The sequence below is a fragment of the Penaeus japonicus genome, unplaced genomic scaffold, assembly GCF_977035675.1.
Source record: "Penaeus japonicus unplaced genomic scaffold, GWHDUDI00000001_assembly GWHDUDI00000033, whole genome shotgun sequence".
Classification (NCBI taxonomy): Eukaryota; Metazoa; Arthropoda; class Malacostraca; order Decapoda; family Penaeidae; genus Penaeus; species Penaeus japonicus.
The window spans coordinates 21,645,366-21,659,842 of NW_028234435.1; the positions used below are offsets into that span (position 1 = coordinate 21,645,366).

General features: G+C 36.8%; 2 protein-coding genes across 2 annotated transcripts in view; one reads left to right on the plus strand and one right to left on the minus strand.

Moving 5' to 3' along the window:
- Nucleotides 1-7,772, plus strand: part of RpS26 (ribosomal protein S26) — an 8,248-nt gene extending 476 nt beyond the window's left edge. Inside the window, exons 2-4 of the mRNA XM_043034976.2 lie at nucleotides 2,166-2,343; nucleotides 6,971-7,104; nucleotides 7,721-7,772. Of these exons, the coding sequence (XP_042890910.1) occupies nucleotides 2,166-2,343; nucleotides 6,971-7,104; nucleotides 7,721-7,747 (339 nt within the window). The 3' untranslated portion in view covers nucleotides 7,748-7,772. The remainder of the gene's footprint in view (nucleotides 1-2,165; nucleotides 2,344-6,970; nucleotides 7,105-7,720) is intronic.
- Nucleotides 7,773-11,433: 3,661 nt separating this feature from the next.
- LOC122265590 (uncharacterized) overlaps nucleotides 11,434-14,477 on the minus strand; it is a 68,573-nt gene continuing 65,529 nt past the window's right edge. Inside the window, exon 4 of the mRNA XM_086556674.1 lies at nucleotides 11,434-13,708. Within this exon, the coding sequence (XP_086412800.1) occupies nucleotides 13,527-13,708 (182 nt within the window). The 3' untranslated portion in view covers nucleotides 11,434-13,526. The remainder of the gene's footprint in view (nucleotides 13,709-14,477) is intronic.

Consider the following 14,477-nt stretch of genomic DNA (forward strand, 5'->3'; position numbering starts at 1 on the left):
ATATCTAAATAGACAACATTAGTTTTGTATAGTAGTTACAGTATTTCGTTTAAATACGTTTACATACATCTTTCGAATCCCATATTTGAAGTCACTATTAGAGTCTAGTGTTCAAGTTAAATCTAATGTAATGAACCTTTGGCACCCAATTGATTTTGATCATACAATCTATCATTTAACATCTTTTTAATGTCACGATTTTCTTCCCACACTATATCACTCAAGTTAATACTTCCTGTCGTTTTCCGATAGAATTTTTGTTAGAAGTTGGAGGATGAAGGAAATAATTCAGGCTTTACAGTATGAAAGCAGGAATTGGATAAGCACTTGTCCTGAAACCTTAATAATTGTTTAGAATAGGGCTCCAACAATGGATGTTTTTGCCCCTCTGTTGGCCTATGGTAAAGGCTAACTGGCTTCCGTTACACTTGTTCTGACAAGATAGAGCTAGAATTATTTTAATTTAATCGTGTCTCCATGTTCGTTTTGGCCATAAAGTAAATGGATTGATGTTTGCCTTTGACGTGACATTGAAACGAGACAGAATGGGTTGTACGGGCATAAGTTCTTTGCTTTGGGCGTGATGGACTTTGATTGGGTAGAATATTTCCTATTCTAAATTATTTTATTCATTGTATATAAAGGCCTATTAACAATTGCTCAAATCCTTTGTTGTTAATTTAGTGTTTTTAAAAACTCGTTAGCAATAGTTTTGTTGTTTTTGATGCAGTTTTAAAGCTTGCTATGCTAGCATTACCTGATCCAGCAGATAAGATTGTGCAGGATGGTTATCATTCAGAATTAGCAGTTGTTACCATCACCCCCACACTAACTCACGCACATTGTATTAATATCTACCATAGCGGACTTGCAATTATTTGTGATGTTACCTAATTATATACCCCTGAGAGATTATACAGGCCTAATTTTCTCCTCAGTTCTACTCAAAGCCTCACTGATCTGGAGATTCATACTGTGGAACTTATCTGGTTCCGTGCTAGGGAGATGAACCTGTAAAGTAATTTGGATTATACCTTTGGAAGGCTTTGCTGAAGTAGCCAGAAGGGAAAACCAAGTCTGTAAAGAAATGATGAAAATGATATGCTTAGATTGGGGTAACAGCGAGTTTTCTGCCAAACACAAGATAGTATTAAAGAAAACAAAATTGTGGATCATGTAATGGCATCCTTAGTGTTTACATTCCTTTTTAATTGTTTTTATAGATTATACAGTAACTTTTACATAATAATCAAGAACTTATTAGTAATCCCAGTAATAGAGAAAGGTAATATATACTTCAAGAATATTATTCCCATTTCTGTGGCTAAAAGTAAGACTAATGAAAAGTGATATGCATAACTAAATACTTACAGCTCTGCAGAAAAATAGAATCGCATGTAATCCTTATTTGTATGGGAACATATTACAACATTTTGTTCAAATATCCCAGGAATTTCATCATGGCTTAAATGTAGGCTAGATTGGGTGGTGATATTACTCGTACACTTTTTATTTATTTATTTATTTATTTTTTATTTTTATTTTTTTTTTTGCAACCCCTGAAAGTGGATTAATTTAAGTTGTATGCTTAAGAAAGGTAATGTAATAAGTTAATTGCAATTGATAAAGGGAAGGTGAATGTTTCTCTGTGGAAATGTTTTATTAATTATAAAAGCATTATGAATCATCTTTTCAGGCAATTCTCTTATCAGGAATCCAGAATCTATTAAGTAATCATATTTTCAGCAACACTTGCATTTTGTTTTCATCTAAAGTATATTATGAATTCATACTTAAATGTCTTTAATTCCTGGAGAAAACCTACATAGTATAGTGTTATTGGTTATACAATATGAAATAGAGTAACCCAATCCTTCTTTGATAATTATAGTTAAGTAGTGTAACCGTGTTTTGATTTAGTTGCTAGCAGGCTCAAGCTAGTGATTATGTGTACAGCACGGAAATTAAACTTCTTTGGCAACAGCTGGGTGTCTTTGTACTGAATTCAACCCAAATGTACTGTCAGAACATACCTTAATCAACTATTGACAGATTCAGTCTATTCCTAGACCATCATGTGTATATATATATATATATATTTGTTGGCACCACAGAGTAGGGTATCTTGAAATGGTACACCACTGACTGACACACACACTTTTCAGACCTCAAAACGCCGTAATAACGGACGCTCCAAGCATGGACGTGGTCATGTAAAGCCTGTCCGCTGCACCAACTGTGGTCGCTGTGTCCCCAAGGACAAGGCCATCAAGAAGTTCCAAATCCGTAACATCGTGGAAGCTGCTGCTGTCAAGGATATCAATGAGGCCTCTGTGTACACCGGTAAGTAGACAATTTATTAGGGAATTAGATGTATGGAAGGAAAGTTTAAAACTAATTTTTATTACCTATTGATTTCTTTGTAGATGTTGGTTCATTATCTTTACTAGGTCATATTTAAAATCAAAACTGCAAATTAACCCAGTAGCAGCGGATGGCATGATTTGGTGCAAAGGCAGAGTCAGTCATAGATGCGGATGACACCATGCCAAACATGTCAAACAGCCATCCTACTGCAGACCTTTTTTTAATATCGCGACTAATGGGTTAAGAATTGCCTATTCTCTGGATTTCATCTTGTACAAGAAATTATTGGAGTTTTGATACTCATTTAACTTTTGTATAGAAATGTTAATTTATTTTAGTCCAAACCTTTAAAAATTCCTATAAATTTCTTGAATTATGTTTTAAAGGTGCATTTATTTTGTGTTTGCCCTTTGTGGCCAGTATGAAATTGAATGCAGTTAATGTAATAACTGTAATATTCGAGAGGGTGTCAATAGCACTATTGGTATTATTAGTTGAATGTCTTCAAGTATCAATGTTAGACCAAAAATTCATATTTAACCTCGGTAACATGAGGATGTATATACTGCATCCTCGCAGCGCTCTTGACATATCCTAGGACCGCATACTGCCTCATGGCTGAGTTCTGTTGGAATTGTGTATTTTTTAGAATATAGGTCTTATGTGATACATGGCTTACTTGACTTTCATTTTTATTACATAGTGGGATTCTCTTATACCAGGGGAGTTACCAATGCACCCTGCTAGCAATAATTTTATCTCTTTATGGAACATGCAAATATAAATCTTACTATACTTGGTTTACCATAAAAGTGAACTACTTCAACTATTTGCTGTTGTCCTCTGAATGAGGTCTCTCACCATGGTCACTCTTCCCACCCTCCTTCCAACCCATTTAAATAACTTGTCACATGCACAGGGGTAAGAGGTTAATTCTGCATGGTTTGATATATAGTACATGTTGATTATGTTGAGGTTCTGGTTTAAAACTTGTATTCAATAGGGACGTTTAAAGTTTGGCATGTGCCGGCAGCCCAGGTTTGGCGTGGTGCATTTATTCTGCTGCCTGTAGTGGAGGTTAAAGCTAGTTTTGTGGGGAGTAATAGAATGATTATTCCAAACAACTATAATTGTGTTCAACTTGTTCTTAACCACAGCTGCAAATTAACCTTTTCAGCTGTTATCAGGGGTAAATTTGGTTATGCATAAATCCAATTCACACTGAAATGTAGATAGGAAAATTGCCTGCCAGGTTTTAAGGTCGGATGGGTTTTTTTTTTTTAAGCAACTCGGCTAGAAGGGAAATTTACTTGCTGCCTAGGTTGTGGTTGCTCAAACTTTGTTAGATCATGGGATTTGCAAAATGTGTTTTTCATCTATCATATGCAAGATCAACTTGATGAATGTTAGTCTATTTATTGTTGAGATAAAGTAAAAATGAGGGTTTTAGTGAAGGTCTACAAAGATATTAAGGAAATGTCATTATATATATAATCATATGTATATATTATATATATTCTTACACATCTTGTAAAGTTAACCCATTCACACTGGGGCGATTTCAGCTCTGAATGTTCACAATGTCGGGGTTTTTGAACAAACAGGCCTAACTCCTCGGGATTCTCGGGCACACTAACTGCGAGCCTGTGATGTCCGCTTGCTAACCCCGAGCGCCAGCCTTGACCAAATATCTTCTCAGTGGCATCTGACACAAAACCCCATGAAATGTGTCAGCACATCATCTGGCGTGAATGTGTTAAGAAGACATATTGTGAAACATGTTCACAACTATCTGAAGATACCCCTTGACACACACCTGAGCACACTTTTTTCCTTTCCATTAACTAGTTGATAAAAAAGAAAAATCTAAGGTTTGAGGCAATAATTCTTTAAAGGATAGTTGGATTGGATTCATATCAGACCTAAATAAAACATAATTCCACTGTAAATTATGGGCAAGTCAGCAGAATAGCCTGTAGTAGGCCAAAAGCTAGTGTTGACATGTGGTTATGAGATAAATATCTTCACGCTATTTGCATGTGTTAATTCTGGTTCAGGAATTCAAGACTTGGTAAATCAATATAAAAGTAGTCCTTTAATGAGTAACCTTTTTGTAGTTTTGGTGTCATGTGATAAAGAAAACAATTAATATTTGCTGCTTCAAAGCATTAAATTATTTGCATTACTAGAGCAGTATTTTAACTTTTGTGATAGCTCTTTCAAAACTGTAGGAAACTACTGACTGTTGGCACAGTACAAATTAGTGCTCCTTTTAGCCTCCATTGAGCCAATTTCCTTGAGCATGAATGTTAATTTACAATTCAGTGCACACCAGGAGCCGGCATCTTGCTGTGTGTTGTCACTCTTAAGATAGCATGTGGTAGAGACTGTGGATGGAAACCCTTCAGATCTTTCTTTACATCTGGTGTTAGGATAGTGTTGCCAGCTATGTTTTGAACATTAAAGTACCTGTTTTGATGGATATTAACCTATTGCAGATGGGTGTCATGGCATACATTACATCTCTGATTAATCTAAAAGATGGGTGTCAGTGTATACATGACGAGGCATTGGGATCTGCCTTATGACGTGCTGACACGTTTCGTGGTTTTTGCGTCAGATGCCGGTGACGAGATATCTGGGCAAGGCCGGCGCTCGGGGTGAGCGAGCAGGCAGCCCAGGCTTGGGGCTTGTGCGCCCGAGTGTTTCAAGGCGTTAGGCTTATGCATTCAAAACCCCGGCATTACAACCATACAAAGCCGGGATCACCCTGGCATGAATGGGTTAAATGTGTTAAATGGAAAACATTATTTAGGCTAGTCTGTGCATAGGTTGGAAAATTTTTCATTTATAAATGTTTTCAGTATTCAGAGTAGATTGTATCTGAACCTTCTCCTATGCCTGGAACAGTCAATCTCTAAAAAACACTTCATCATCAAGAAATTAATTGCTAAGCCTACATGGCCTCGCCTATTCATCCCACTCTTATTTACCCCCATTGTGTTTGGCCACATCTTTAACCCTTTGCAGACTGTAATAAAAGTTCTTGCCCAGTCCCCAGGATGGGCACTAGTGCCACCTACATGACACCTCAGATGGGTTTTACTTGACATTGTGACATTTCATTCACTCATTGTAAAACTAGTGTTTTACTATATGAAGAGACTTGTATGTGTTACATGACAATTGCAGTATGTTAAAATTGTGATATAGGGTCCATATTGGCGCATTATAATCTTTATATTTTGTGAGGATATATATATATATTTTTTTTTTTCCCCCATTTTACCGTATTGCATAACAAATGCAAAAAAAAGAATAATGCTCATAATGAAGTTAACATGAAGAGATAGGGAAGGTGAAGGAATCTTTTGCTTATGTGACTATAAGTGTCGCAGCTCAAGGCAGCCTTACTGGCACACGGGCATATTGTAGACACTGGGTACGGTTTGAGTTGCCTTCCTTTTCTCTTCCTGCCTGTTCACATTGCTGGTACTATGGTTGGCATCTTGCTATTTCATCACCGTAAGGAGGTAGTGCTTGCTAGAGACTGGATGGGTGCCATACAAGGCTCTTTCCTGCTGCTGCTAGGAGAAAGTAGTGCTATCCATATTTTGGATGTTAACTTAAACCCATTTTTATAAATGTTATTGCAAATATAGTAATTTTGATTAGTTGTCATCACTTACTAAATAAATATTACTTGGTACATTAAATAGGGCGTGACAACTATCGTTGTACTTATTGAAACCCGTCCACAATGGGTGAAGATGTACACCCTGGGTTGGCATTTTAACTTGTTCTATATTTTCTATTTTCTGGATTTATGGCATAACACATTTTATATATGTATATCACTAATAATAATTAGCATTTGGTGTGAAGCCCTAGTTACACAAAGTAATGAATGGATATCTTGTAATTTAAAGAAAAGAAAAAATTAATCAAGGAAATGATCATGCCCCTTGAAACAGAGAAATGGTTAATACTGTTAATAGTAATTGTAATGAAAAGAAATGGTTTTCATATTTAAGAGATGGTGAAGACAGGTGATCATGTACAACTAGCAATGGGCTTTTGGGGGACAAAAGAAAAATAGCAATGTGCACCTTCCTTGCATCAGAGGGTTGATTTTGATATTTATAGTTTTGAATAGGCACTAATGTAGCAATTCATATTTAACATCCATTGCAAACGCACAAGCCGCAAGCCTGGGCTGCCCGCTCGCTCAACCCGAGCGCGAGGCTTGCCCTCATGGCGTCTAACGCAAAAACCACAAAACGTGTCAGCACATCAACCGGTGCGAATGGGTTAAGGGAGAAAGGTTTAAAGCACAGTAATATGGGCTGTGTTGGTGGTATTGCATTTGCACAGCCAGCAGTCAAAGGGTAACAGTAGCAAAAGGTGGAACAGTTAAAAGCATACTGTTAATTGCAGAATGGTGCATGTAGATGCTACTATAAATTGTAGATATATTTTACCAATTATGACTACTTCCTGTTAAACTTTAAAATATTTTCACTTTAATTTAATCTAATTTATTTTTTTCTCCACTTTGAATAAAATTTATACCCGTACTAAACATTCTTGATCTCTCCCACAGTATACCAGCTACCAAAGTTGTATATAAAGCAGCACTACTGCGTTTCCTGCGCTATCCACTCCAAGGTGGTGAGGAACCGCAGCCGCAAGGCCAGGAAGATCCGTACCCCCCCACCACGCTTCCCACGATCCTCTGTAAGAAATGCTACCAAGTGATGTCTTCTTTGTCTTGAGGGTTTTAAGTGGCTTAGGGGTATTTAGCTAGAGGAACAAAGGTGTCCCTCTAAGGGGTGGGACAGAGAGCAAGGTCTTGTCCAAGTGGGCAAACTTTGCTCAATGTGAGGTCAGAAATGCAAAAATCAGGAAAAAGAATTATTATAATGAGGCTTCACACATGGTTTCTCCTGTGACATTGAGCAATGTTTGACGAGCAAAGCTCACCATTGTGGATGTGGCCAAAATTTTCTTGTATTCTTTTAAGTGTTCATGCTAATGTTTATATTTCTCTCTAAGCTTTGTGCCACTCCCTCCCCTCCAATATGAAAAATAAAGTGCTTTGGTAACTTGTACATCAGTCATAAGAAACTGATTGTACACTTCTCCTCAATAAACTTTAACAACATTGCTAAACCCTCATTACCATTTGAGTGCATGTTAAGGTGTACTTCTCATGGCACAAGAGATTTAGGACAATCCCAACAAACCTGGTAGGGACTTCTTTCCTAAGTAAAAAATAGCAAATGAAATAGTGGGTTTGTAGTTTTAAATTTTAAGTTATGCATACTAATTTTCTTTAATTTTTCTTTTTTAGGAGAAGAGGCCTCGTCCCAACAAGTAAATGAAATAAAAAGTGGAGTCTTTGATTTGGTTTTTATTTTGTTTGACCCAATAATTTTTAAGGTTACTCTATATGAATTTTATCTTTATTTATTATTATTATTTATAAAGTTCTTGGTCATTATCTTCTTTTTTTTTTATGAAGTATCACTTTACAGTCTCTCCACACATTTGTCTTAATTTCTCTATTTATTGATTTGACTTGTTTTCTGGTTGATGGTTACACAATCAACTGGAAATTCTTAGGGTCTTGATTACTGGACAATTTCAAGTTATTCCATACTGAAGACCTTAGACTAATCTGTTGCCAAGACCCAAACCAACTTCTGCAGCCAACTAGACATAAGTATATTAAGTTATTATATGGAGAGGTGATACTTTTGGAAACCTTCATACTACTTAAAGACTTCATGTCAAAGATGGAGCATCATTGTTCTGCTACCCTGAAATGAACTGAAAATAAGGACAAAAAACTGCATGCACCAGTATGCAGCATGTTATTTACTTTGGAGATTACCCATGTGGTAAATCTTTGTTAAAGCTTTCTTCTACCCTCCTACAGAACAGAGTTCTATACTAGTAATGTATTTTTTTTATAATAATTCACCGTGAACTGTAGGACTGCTTGATCTATTTGGGAGCTAAGAATCTTAACGACTATTAATGAAATAACTCCGTCCAACCATACATCCAGGATCATTGCATATGTAAGATCTAGTATTGATTATGAGGAATTATTAGATTATTAAAAGTAAATTGATAATGAAAGGTATTGAAGAGAAAAGCTTTATGGAATTTGAGTAATTGTCATTTTATTTCATAACTCCGTCCTACAGCATTTCTTAATGTTATTTTGTAAAAATAGTCAACAGACTACCATCTGATACCTGTCCCAGTAATGCATTTAATGTAATTTGACCTTTTTTATTCATTTTAGCATTTGTGTACAACTTCCACCTGTGATTAAGCAAGCATCAAGTTCAGTTTTTGAGTGGGGAAGAAATTACATACGCTTGTTTAACCCTTTCAGGAGTGGCGGAGACAGAACTAAAGGTCCTTGTATGCATAGAATCATACAAAATGTACAGCATTGGGTAGACTTCATCACATGCCAGAATGTTGGTTCAAAATCTACAAATCTCACTTTAGGGTGTGCAAAGCCATGCAGATATCATATAATGTATAATATTAATGCAACAGTAGCTCTCAGGGTAGCACAATTGGCAGTGATCAATTTAATAAGAATAGATATTGTAAACAAGTGTTTTTTTTATGGAAGTGATGTCCAGTCAATGTTTAATTCAATATTAATAAACATTCATTTATGAGGTACCCAATGGGACTAGAAACATTTAATTTCCCACGTTGACTTGGCCGAAATGTATCCAGTTCACCTGGATAACATTAATGGAAATAACTATGAAGATCCATGGGTTAAAGGAAAGGGAACTGCACGCGAATAACCAGGTTTAGTTATTGACATTGGATGGAGCAGTTTTATTAGATATAATTCTTTAGGAATGACTAATATCTCTGAAAAAAATGTGTACATATTATTATAGCTTTACAGTAATGCCATTGTTAATCCTGGTCCACACAATTGAATGATGTCCGCAGGCACAAGCGAGAAAGGTGGCTGCTCTTCCCGTCTGTGTCCACATTTTAGTACTTGTAATTGAGCTTAATGAGCAACGAACGTTCGGCCTTGTCTTCACGAACAGCATTGTCCAAGCTGGGAGGACGGGGATTAGCAGTTAACCAGATAGAGCACATCTCGGACGGGCGTCACTTGTGTTCTGTTCACATTGAAGACCGCGGGCAGTTTCAGTGGATTGCCCGTGGATGCATGTGTGAGCAGATTGGTAGCACGGCTTCCCCACTGTCCCAGGCCTTTTCTTGTGGACACTGAACACAACCTCGTGACAATTACTAAGTATCAAAGATCACTGGTGAAAGACCTTGTTGCGCTCCGTTTTCTTTTTGGTCCGTCGCGCACCTCTTATTCCAGCCCGGCTCAAACTGTACGAAGTGGAAAACTTGTCGATAAAAGAGTGCCATCAAACGGAGGGCGATGACGAACAAAGCCGGTGATCACTGCGCAGTAGTGTGGATGGTCCTTTAGCAGTGAAAGTTACCTCTCTATCGTATTGATGGTAATTGACCGACACCATAAAATGCATAGTTTGCTTTTCTTCCCCAGTGGCACTATTTCAAATAAGGCCTTGATGAATGTTATTTCAAGGCAAGACCATAAAATATTATATACAGCAGTTAAAGTACGTTAACCAGATAGTTAAGATTTAATACTACCTTTGTTTATGATGAGAAAGTGTAGCTGTGTGACCTTCCTATATTTAAACAATTCTATAGTATCCCAAAAGAGATACTGTAAAAGACATCACGTGACAGCAAAACTATGATTGATTCTGCAATAGGAGAATTTCGTTACTCAGTACTTCGTCCAAGGTTAAGATTTTTTTCTCTTTCCATTATTCCCTGTGTTACTATTAAATTCCCAGCGAGTTCATGAAAAATGAAGGAATAACTTCACAGCAAAAGATATTAGTGACGTTTCGATCATTCATCAGTATTGCAACGAAATGAATACAAAACCTGAAATCTTCCATACTAAATCAAATAACCGGCTATAATGCAAAACTTGTCGCGGTAAGTATCGGTCTATATCCCCAGCTTCCTGGTAAATTGGCCCGAGTATCTTGATCATAGTCGGACAAAAGATCGAAGTAATATATGATTAATTGTATGTGTTTTCCATTAATACTACAACTTTTAGTGATATCACTGTCCAGACGACAAATTCACAAGAGAAACTACAGTCACAGGTAGCAAGAGAGAGTTCAATTTTGTTATGTGAATCATTTGGTGTTCTTGCTCCGGAATGAGGGATCGTGTATTTATGTATAGATCTTCCTTATTTTGTGTGCATATACTGTACATATATTCGTATCTTCTATATACCATAAATATAGATTTGATATATACATATTTCATTTAATTATATACTTCAACTTTACGCCCCTGACTATTACCATTCAACTTCACTGTACTTTAAAAAATCCGCTAAAAGGTAAACAAACTCTAACTCGGTATTGAATCAGTTTTCCTTTTCGGCATCATTGTCTAAGACAATGATGCCGAAAATATACAATATAGATATCAATTTCCAAACTCGATAGGCTCACGTGAAGTATTGGTAACAAAAGTTACACTAAAAATATGCCTTTTTCGCCCGTGTAACTAACGTGACACGTTCACCCCCATGGCACGGATTTCCCACGATTGTTTAAACATTCTTGGCGCATTTGCCACGACTTTGCCATCCAGTTGACACGGCATGTTCATGTCATGTTCTGACGCACAGAGGACTTTGAATATGACTGCTATTAGTCTCACGTGTTACATATTGGTCTTTTGATTTCATGGTTTAAGGTTTATTCTTTGCTCATAATGTAACTTCTGGAATGTCACATATTTAATTTAATTTATAATCATAACTATCTTTTTTCCTTATCTTCATTCTGTTTTCTACCATCATCCGAATCCTTTAATAATAATCATTGTATATATATGTTTTTGCATTGTATTTTTTTTTTTTTATCAGTAATGTCTTTGTTATTACTATTAGTAGTAGTAGTAGAAGTACAGGAAGAAAGAATACAAAACGACTTGAAGCAATAGAGTAACCACATTGTTTATTTACAAAGGCACTATACACAGACTGAAGAAATATTGGCACCGCCCAGAGTTTGACTCCGGGCCAGTAACCCCGCCTTTCCTTTTTTATTTTATTTCTTAAACAAACATACATATATATAGATAGATAGATACAGATAATGAAAGGCGGGGCGGTCTGCAAGCCGCGCCCACTAGATACAAGAAGTGGGCGGGGCTTCATCCAGCTCGCGAGGAGGGGGCAGGGAGGAAAGGGGGGGGGGGGTATCCTCTAACCTAACGCCGGCCGGTTGGTTCTTCCGTGGGCGCTCGTGAGCAAATATTATTATTATATAAAACTGTACATTAGGCTCAGAATCGTTTATTTTTCACACGGCAAACGCGGCTAGAGGATTTTTTCCACCTCGTGAGCAGGATTTTATACATTTCAATTTATTTCATTGTTCGATATACGAGGATGAATTCTGAAATAATCAAATATATAGTCTTTTGTTCTTTTAAGTGATATACTAAGACGAATTGCACAAAAGAGTCTGTGTAAATGATTCTGGAGAGAAAGAAAACCTTTTTTTTATTTCTTGATGGATAATTAATCGAATATTACGATGAGAGACACTCGCAGAGGTCAAAAAGGGGGATTTAATTATGAACAAAGCCAGTTTCATTCGTAAACAATCACTCAGTTTTGGCCACGAAGACTTGTCAATAATAATGGCTAAATCATAGAAGCCAAAAATGAGTTAGGAAATTATTAGATGCAAAAATCGGTATAAGTTTTTTTTTTCTTCTTTTTGTTTGAAACTGAGTCTGATGAAAATGAAAAATGAATTATTTAGAAAATAAAAATTTGTTTCAAGGAACCAAATACCTTTTCCTATATTATAACGAATCATCCGTGATTATATATATGCGTCTGTCATTAAAGACTAAAATAAAGGAAGGGGAAAGAAATTACATCTATAAACTAAACGGTATTTCCCCCCTCATTGAAATAAAGAAAAAAAAAGAAATTAAACATGAACAGATACAAAATATTTACAGTTTACAATTCATTAAATAGATTCAAATGAAACTGCTATCTACAAGGAACCGGGGGGAGGGGGAGAGTGAGTGGGGGGTGCATGGTGTAGGGAGAGGGGGTGGGGGGAGGTAGGTGGGACAGGAAAAGGAGATATACAGATACAATACAAAAGAGAAGAGAAAGAAAATACGTTTGTATATATATCACAAGTCACATAATAACGATCTGTTTTTTTAGTCCCATTATAAATGTGTGATCGGCATATTTATCACATATGCAACGAGAGAAAAGACACAAGCAATTCACTAACATTAAACTTGCGTTTTTTGTGCTTTTGACGTTGATGAGGAAGAGGAAAATTAATTATTACTATAATTACTTGATCAGCCAATCATATGATTCTGATTCTAACCTAATCGAAAAGAGGTGGGATTCGTACAGAATGGCCACAACAAAATATCTTGTCATTGCGTTTTGGAATCTTTGGGTGAAATGACCATAGGGCTCACTAAATGAAGATTTTCTTTGCTTCATTCAAAGAAAAAAAAAAGTATATGGAAGGTGAAAAACGATTTTAAAGATGAATATGAAGAGAAGGGGGGAATTGATTGACGAAAAAAGTGACGGTGAAATAAGGTTAGCTTAGTGTTTCCGCCGTGAGCCATGTTCTCTCTATTTTTTCTTTTTACATCGTTTATTCCTTTTCTTGGTTTTCATTCGCACTTGAAGGGTGGAAAGGGACGGACGGATTAAGAACAGGGATTATGAGAGAAGAAGAAAGAAGATATGAAAGAGAGAGCTATATATATATATATATATATATATATATATATATATATATATATATATATATATATATATATATATATAAGAGATATCTTCTCTGTTCTCTCTCCTTCTCTTAAATCCCAAGGGCGGAGAGAGGAAGAACGTGAAGGACCACTATAACTTCCTTCTTTCTATCGCCCTCTCTCCCTTTTATCGTTATCATCATCATGCTGTCCTTTCCGCTTCCTTCTTCGGGGTACACAGGAAGAAATGGTGATAAGCATCTTCCTTCTCCGCTTTATTCCTCTCCTCTTCTTCGGTTGAGTCTCCTCCGGCGGTTGAAGAGCGAACTGAGGCCGCCAGGGCGTGCCCGGCCTCTCTTAGGTCCTCCCTCTTCGGCTGCCTCCTCAGCGGGCGCCTCCGACTCAGGGGCGGGCTCCTCTGCTACGACCTGCTCCTCCACGGCCGCCTGCTGGGCTTCTGTGGGAAAGGCGGCAGTGTGTTAGAAATCTCTCTTTGACCGTTAGATTGGATTAGTTCAGGTTAGTATGGGGATTTCTTGGAGGCGGTAGTGAAGGTTGCTGAGAAATGAATCCATTGATCTTTAAAGCATTAGTCCGTTTGATAAGTCAGGTGTAGGTTGATCATTGGCTTCATCGGTTGTGAGGTTGGATAACAAATTGATTGCTGAACTGGTGGGAACGCAAGTGCACATTTGCATCGGAATTTATGCATACAATGTAGTTTACGACGGTTCTATCAATTGAATAATAAGATATAGTTAAAATGATTTGTGAATGGGATCTCAATAAACACATAAATGATAGAAATGGTAAAAAACATAAACTAGGACACGCTATTGTAATACGAAAAAAGAAAAGGGAAGCAAAGCAAGAACAAAGATTGACTGAATCAGAAATAAATGTTTTTCAATAGACAAGGTTTCAAAAACGAGTAGTGATTATTCTACACACTATAGATAAGTAACAGTAATAGATATGTAAATAAAAGCCAAAGAGTTATTCTGATGCGATCTGAAGTGCTGAAATGTTGTGTCAAAAAGGCAATCATAAACCAATAGTGTAGGTCGAGTGTCTTGAGTATATGAGGAGAAAAGAGGCCCTGAAATCTATGGAAAAAAGGCAAACTAGACCCTGAAGTCTTTAAGATAAAGTCTGATAAACTTAGGAAGTCATCTACAGGAAGGAGTGTTGTAAGACTTATAGAAGCGTCAGTCATCCTCCTCCTC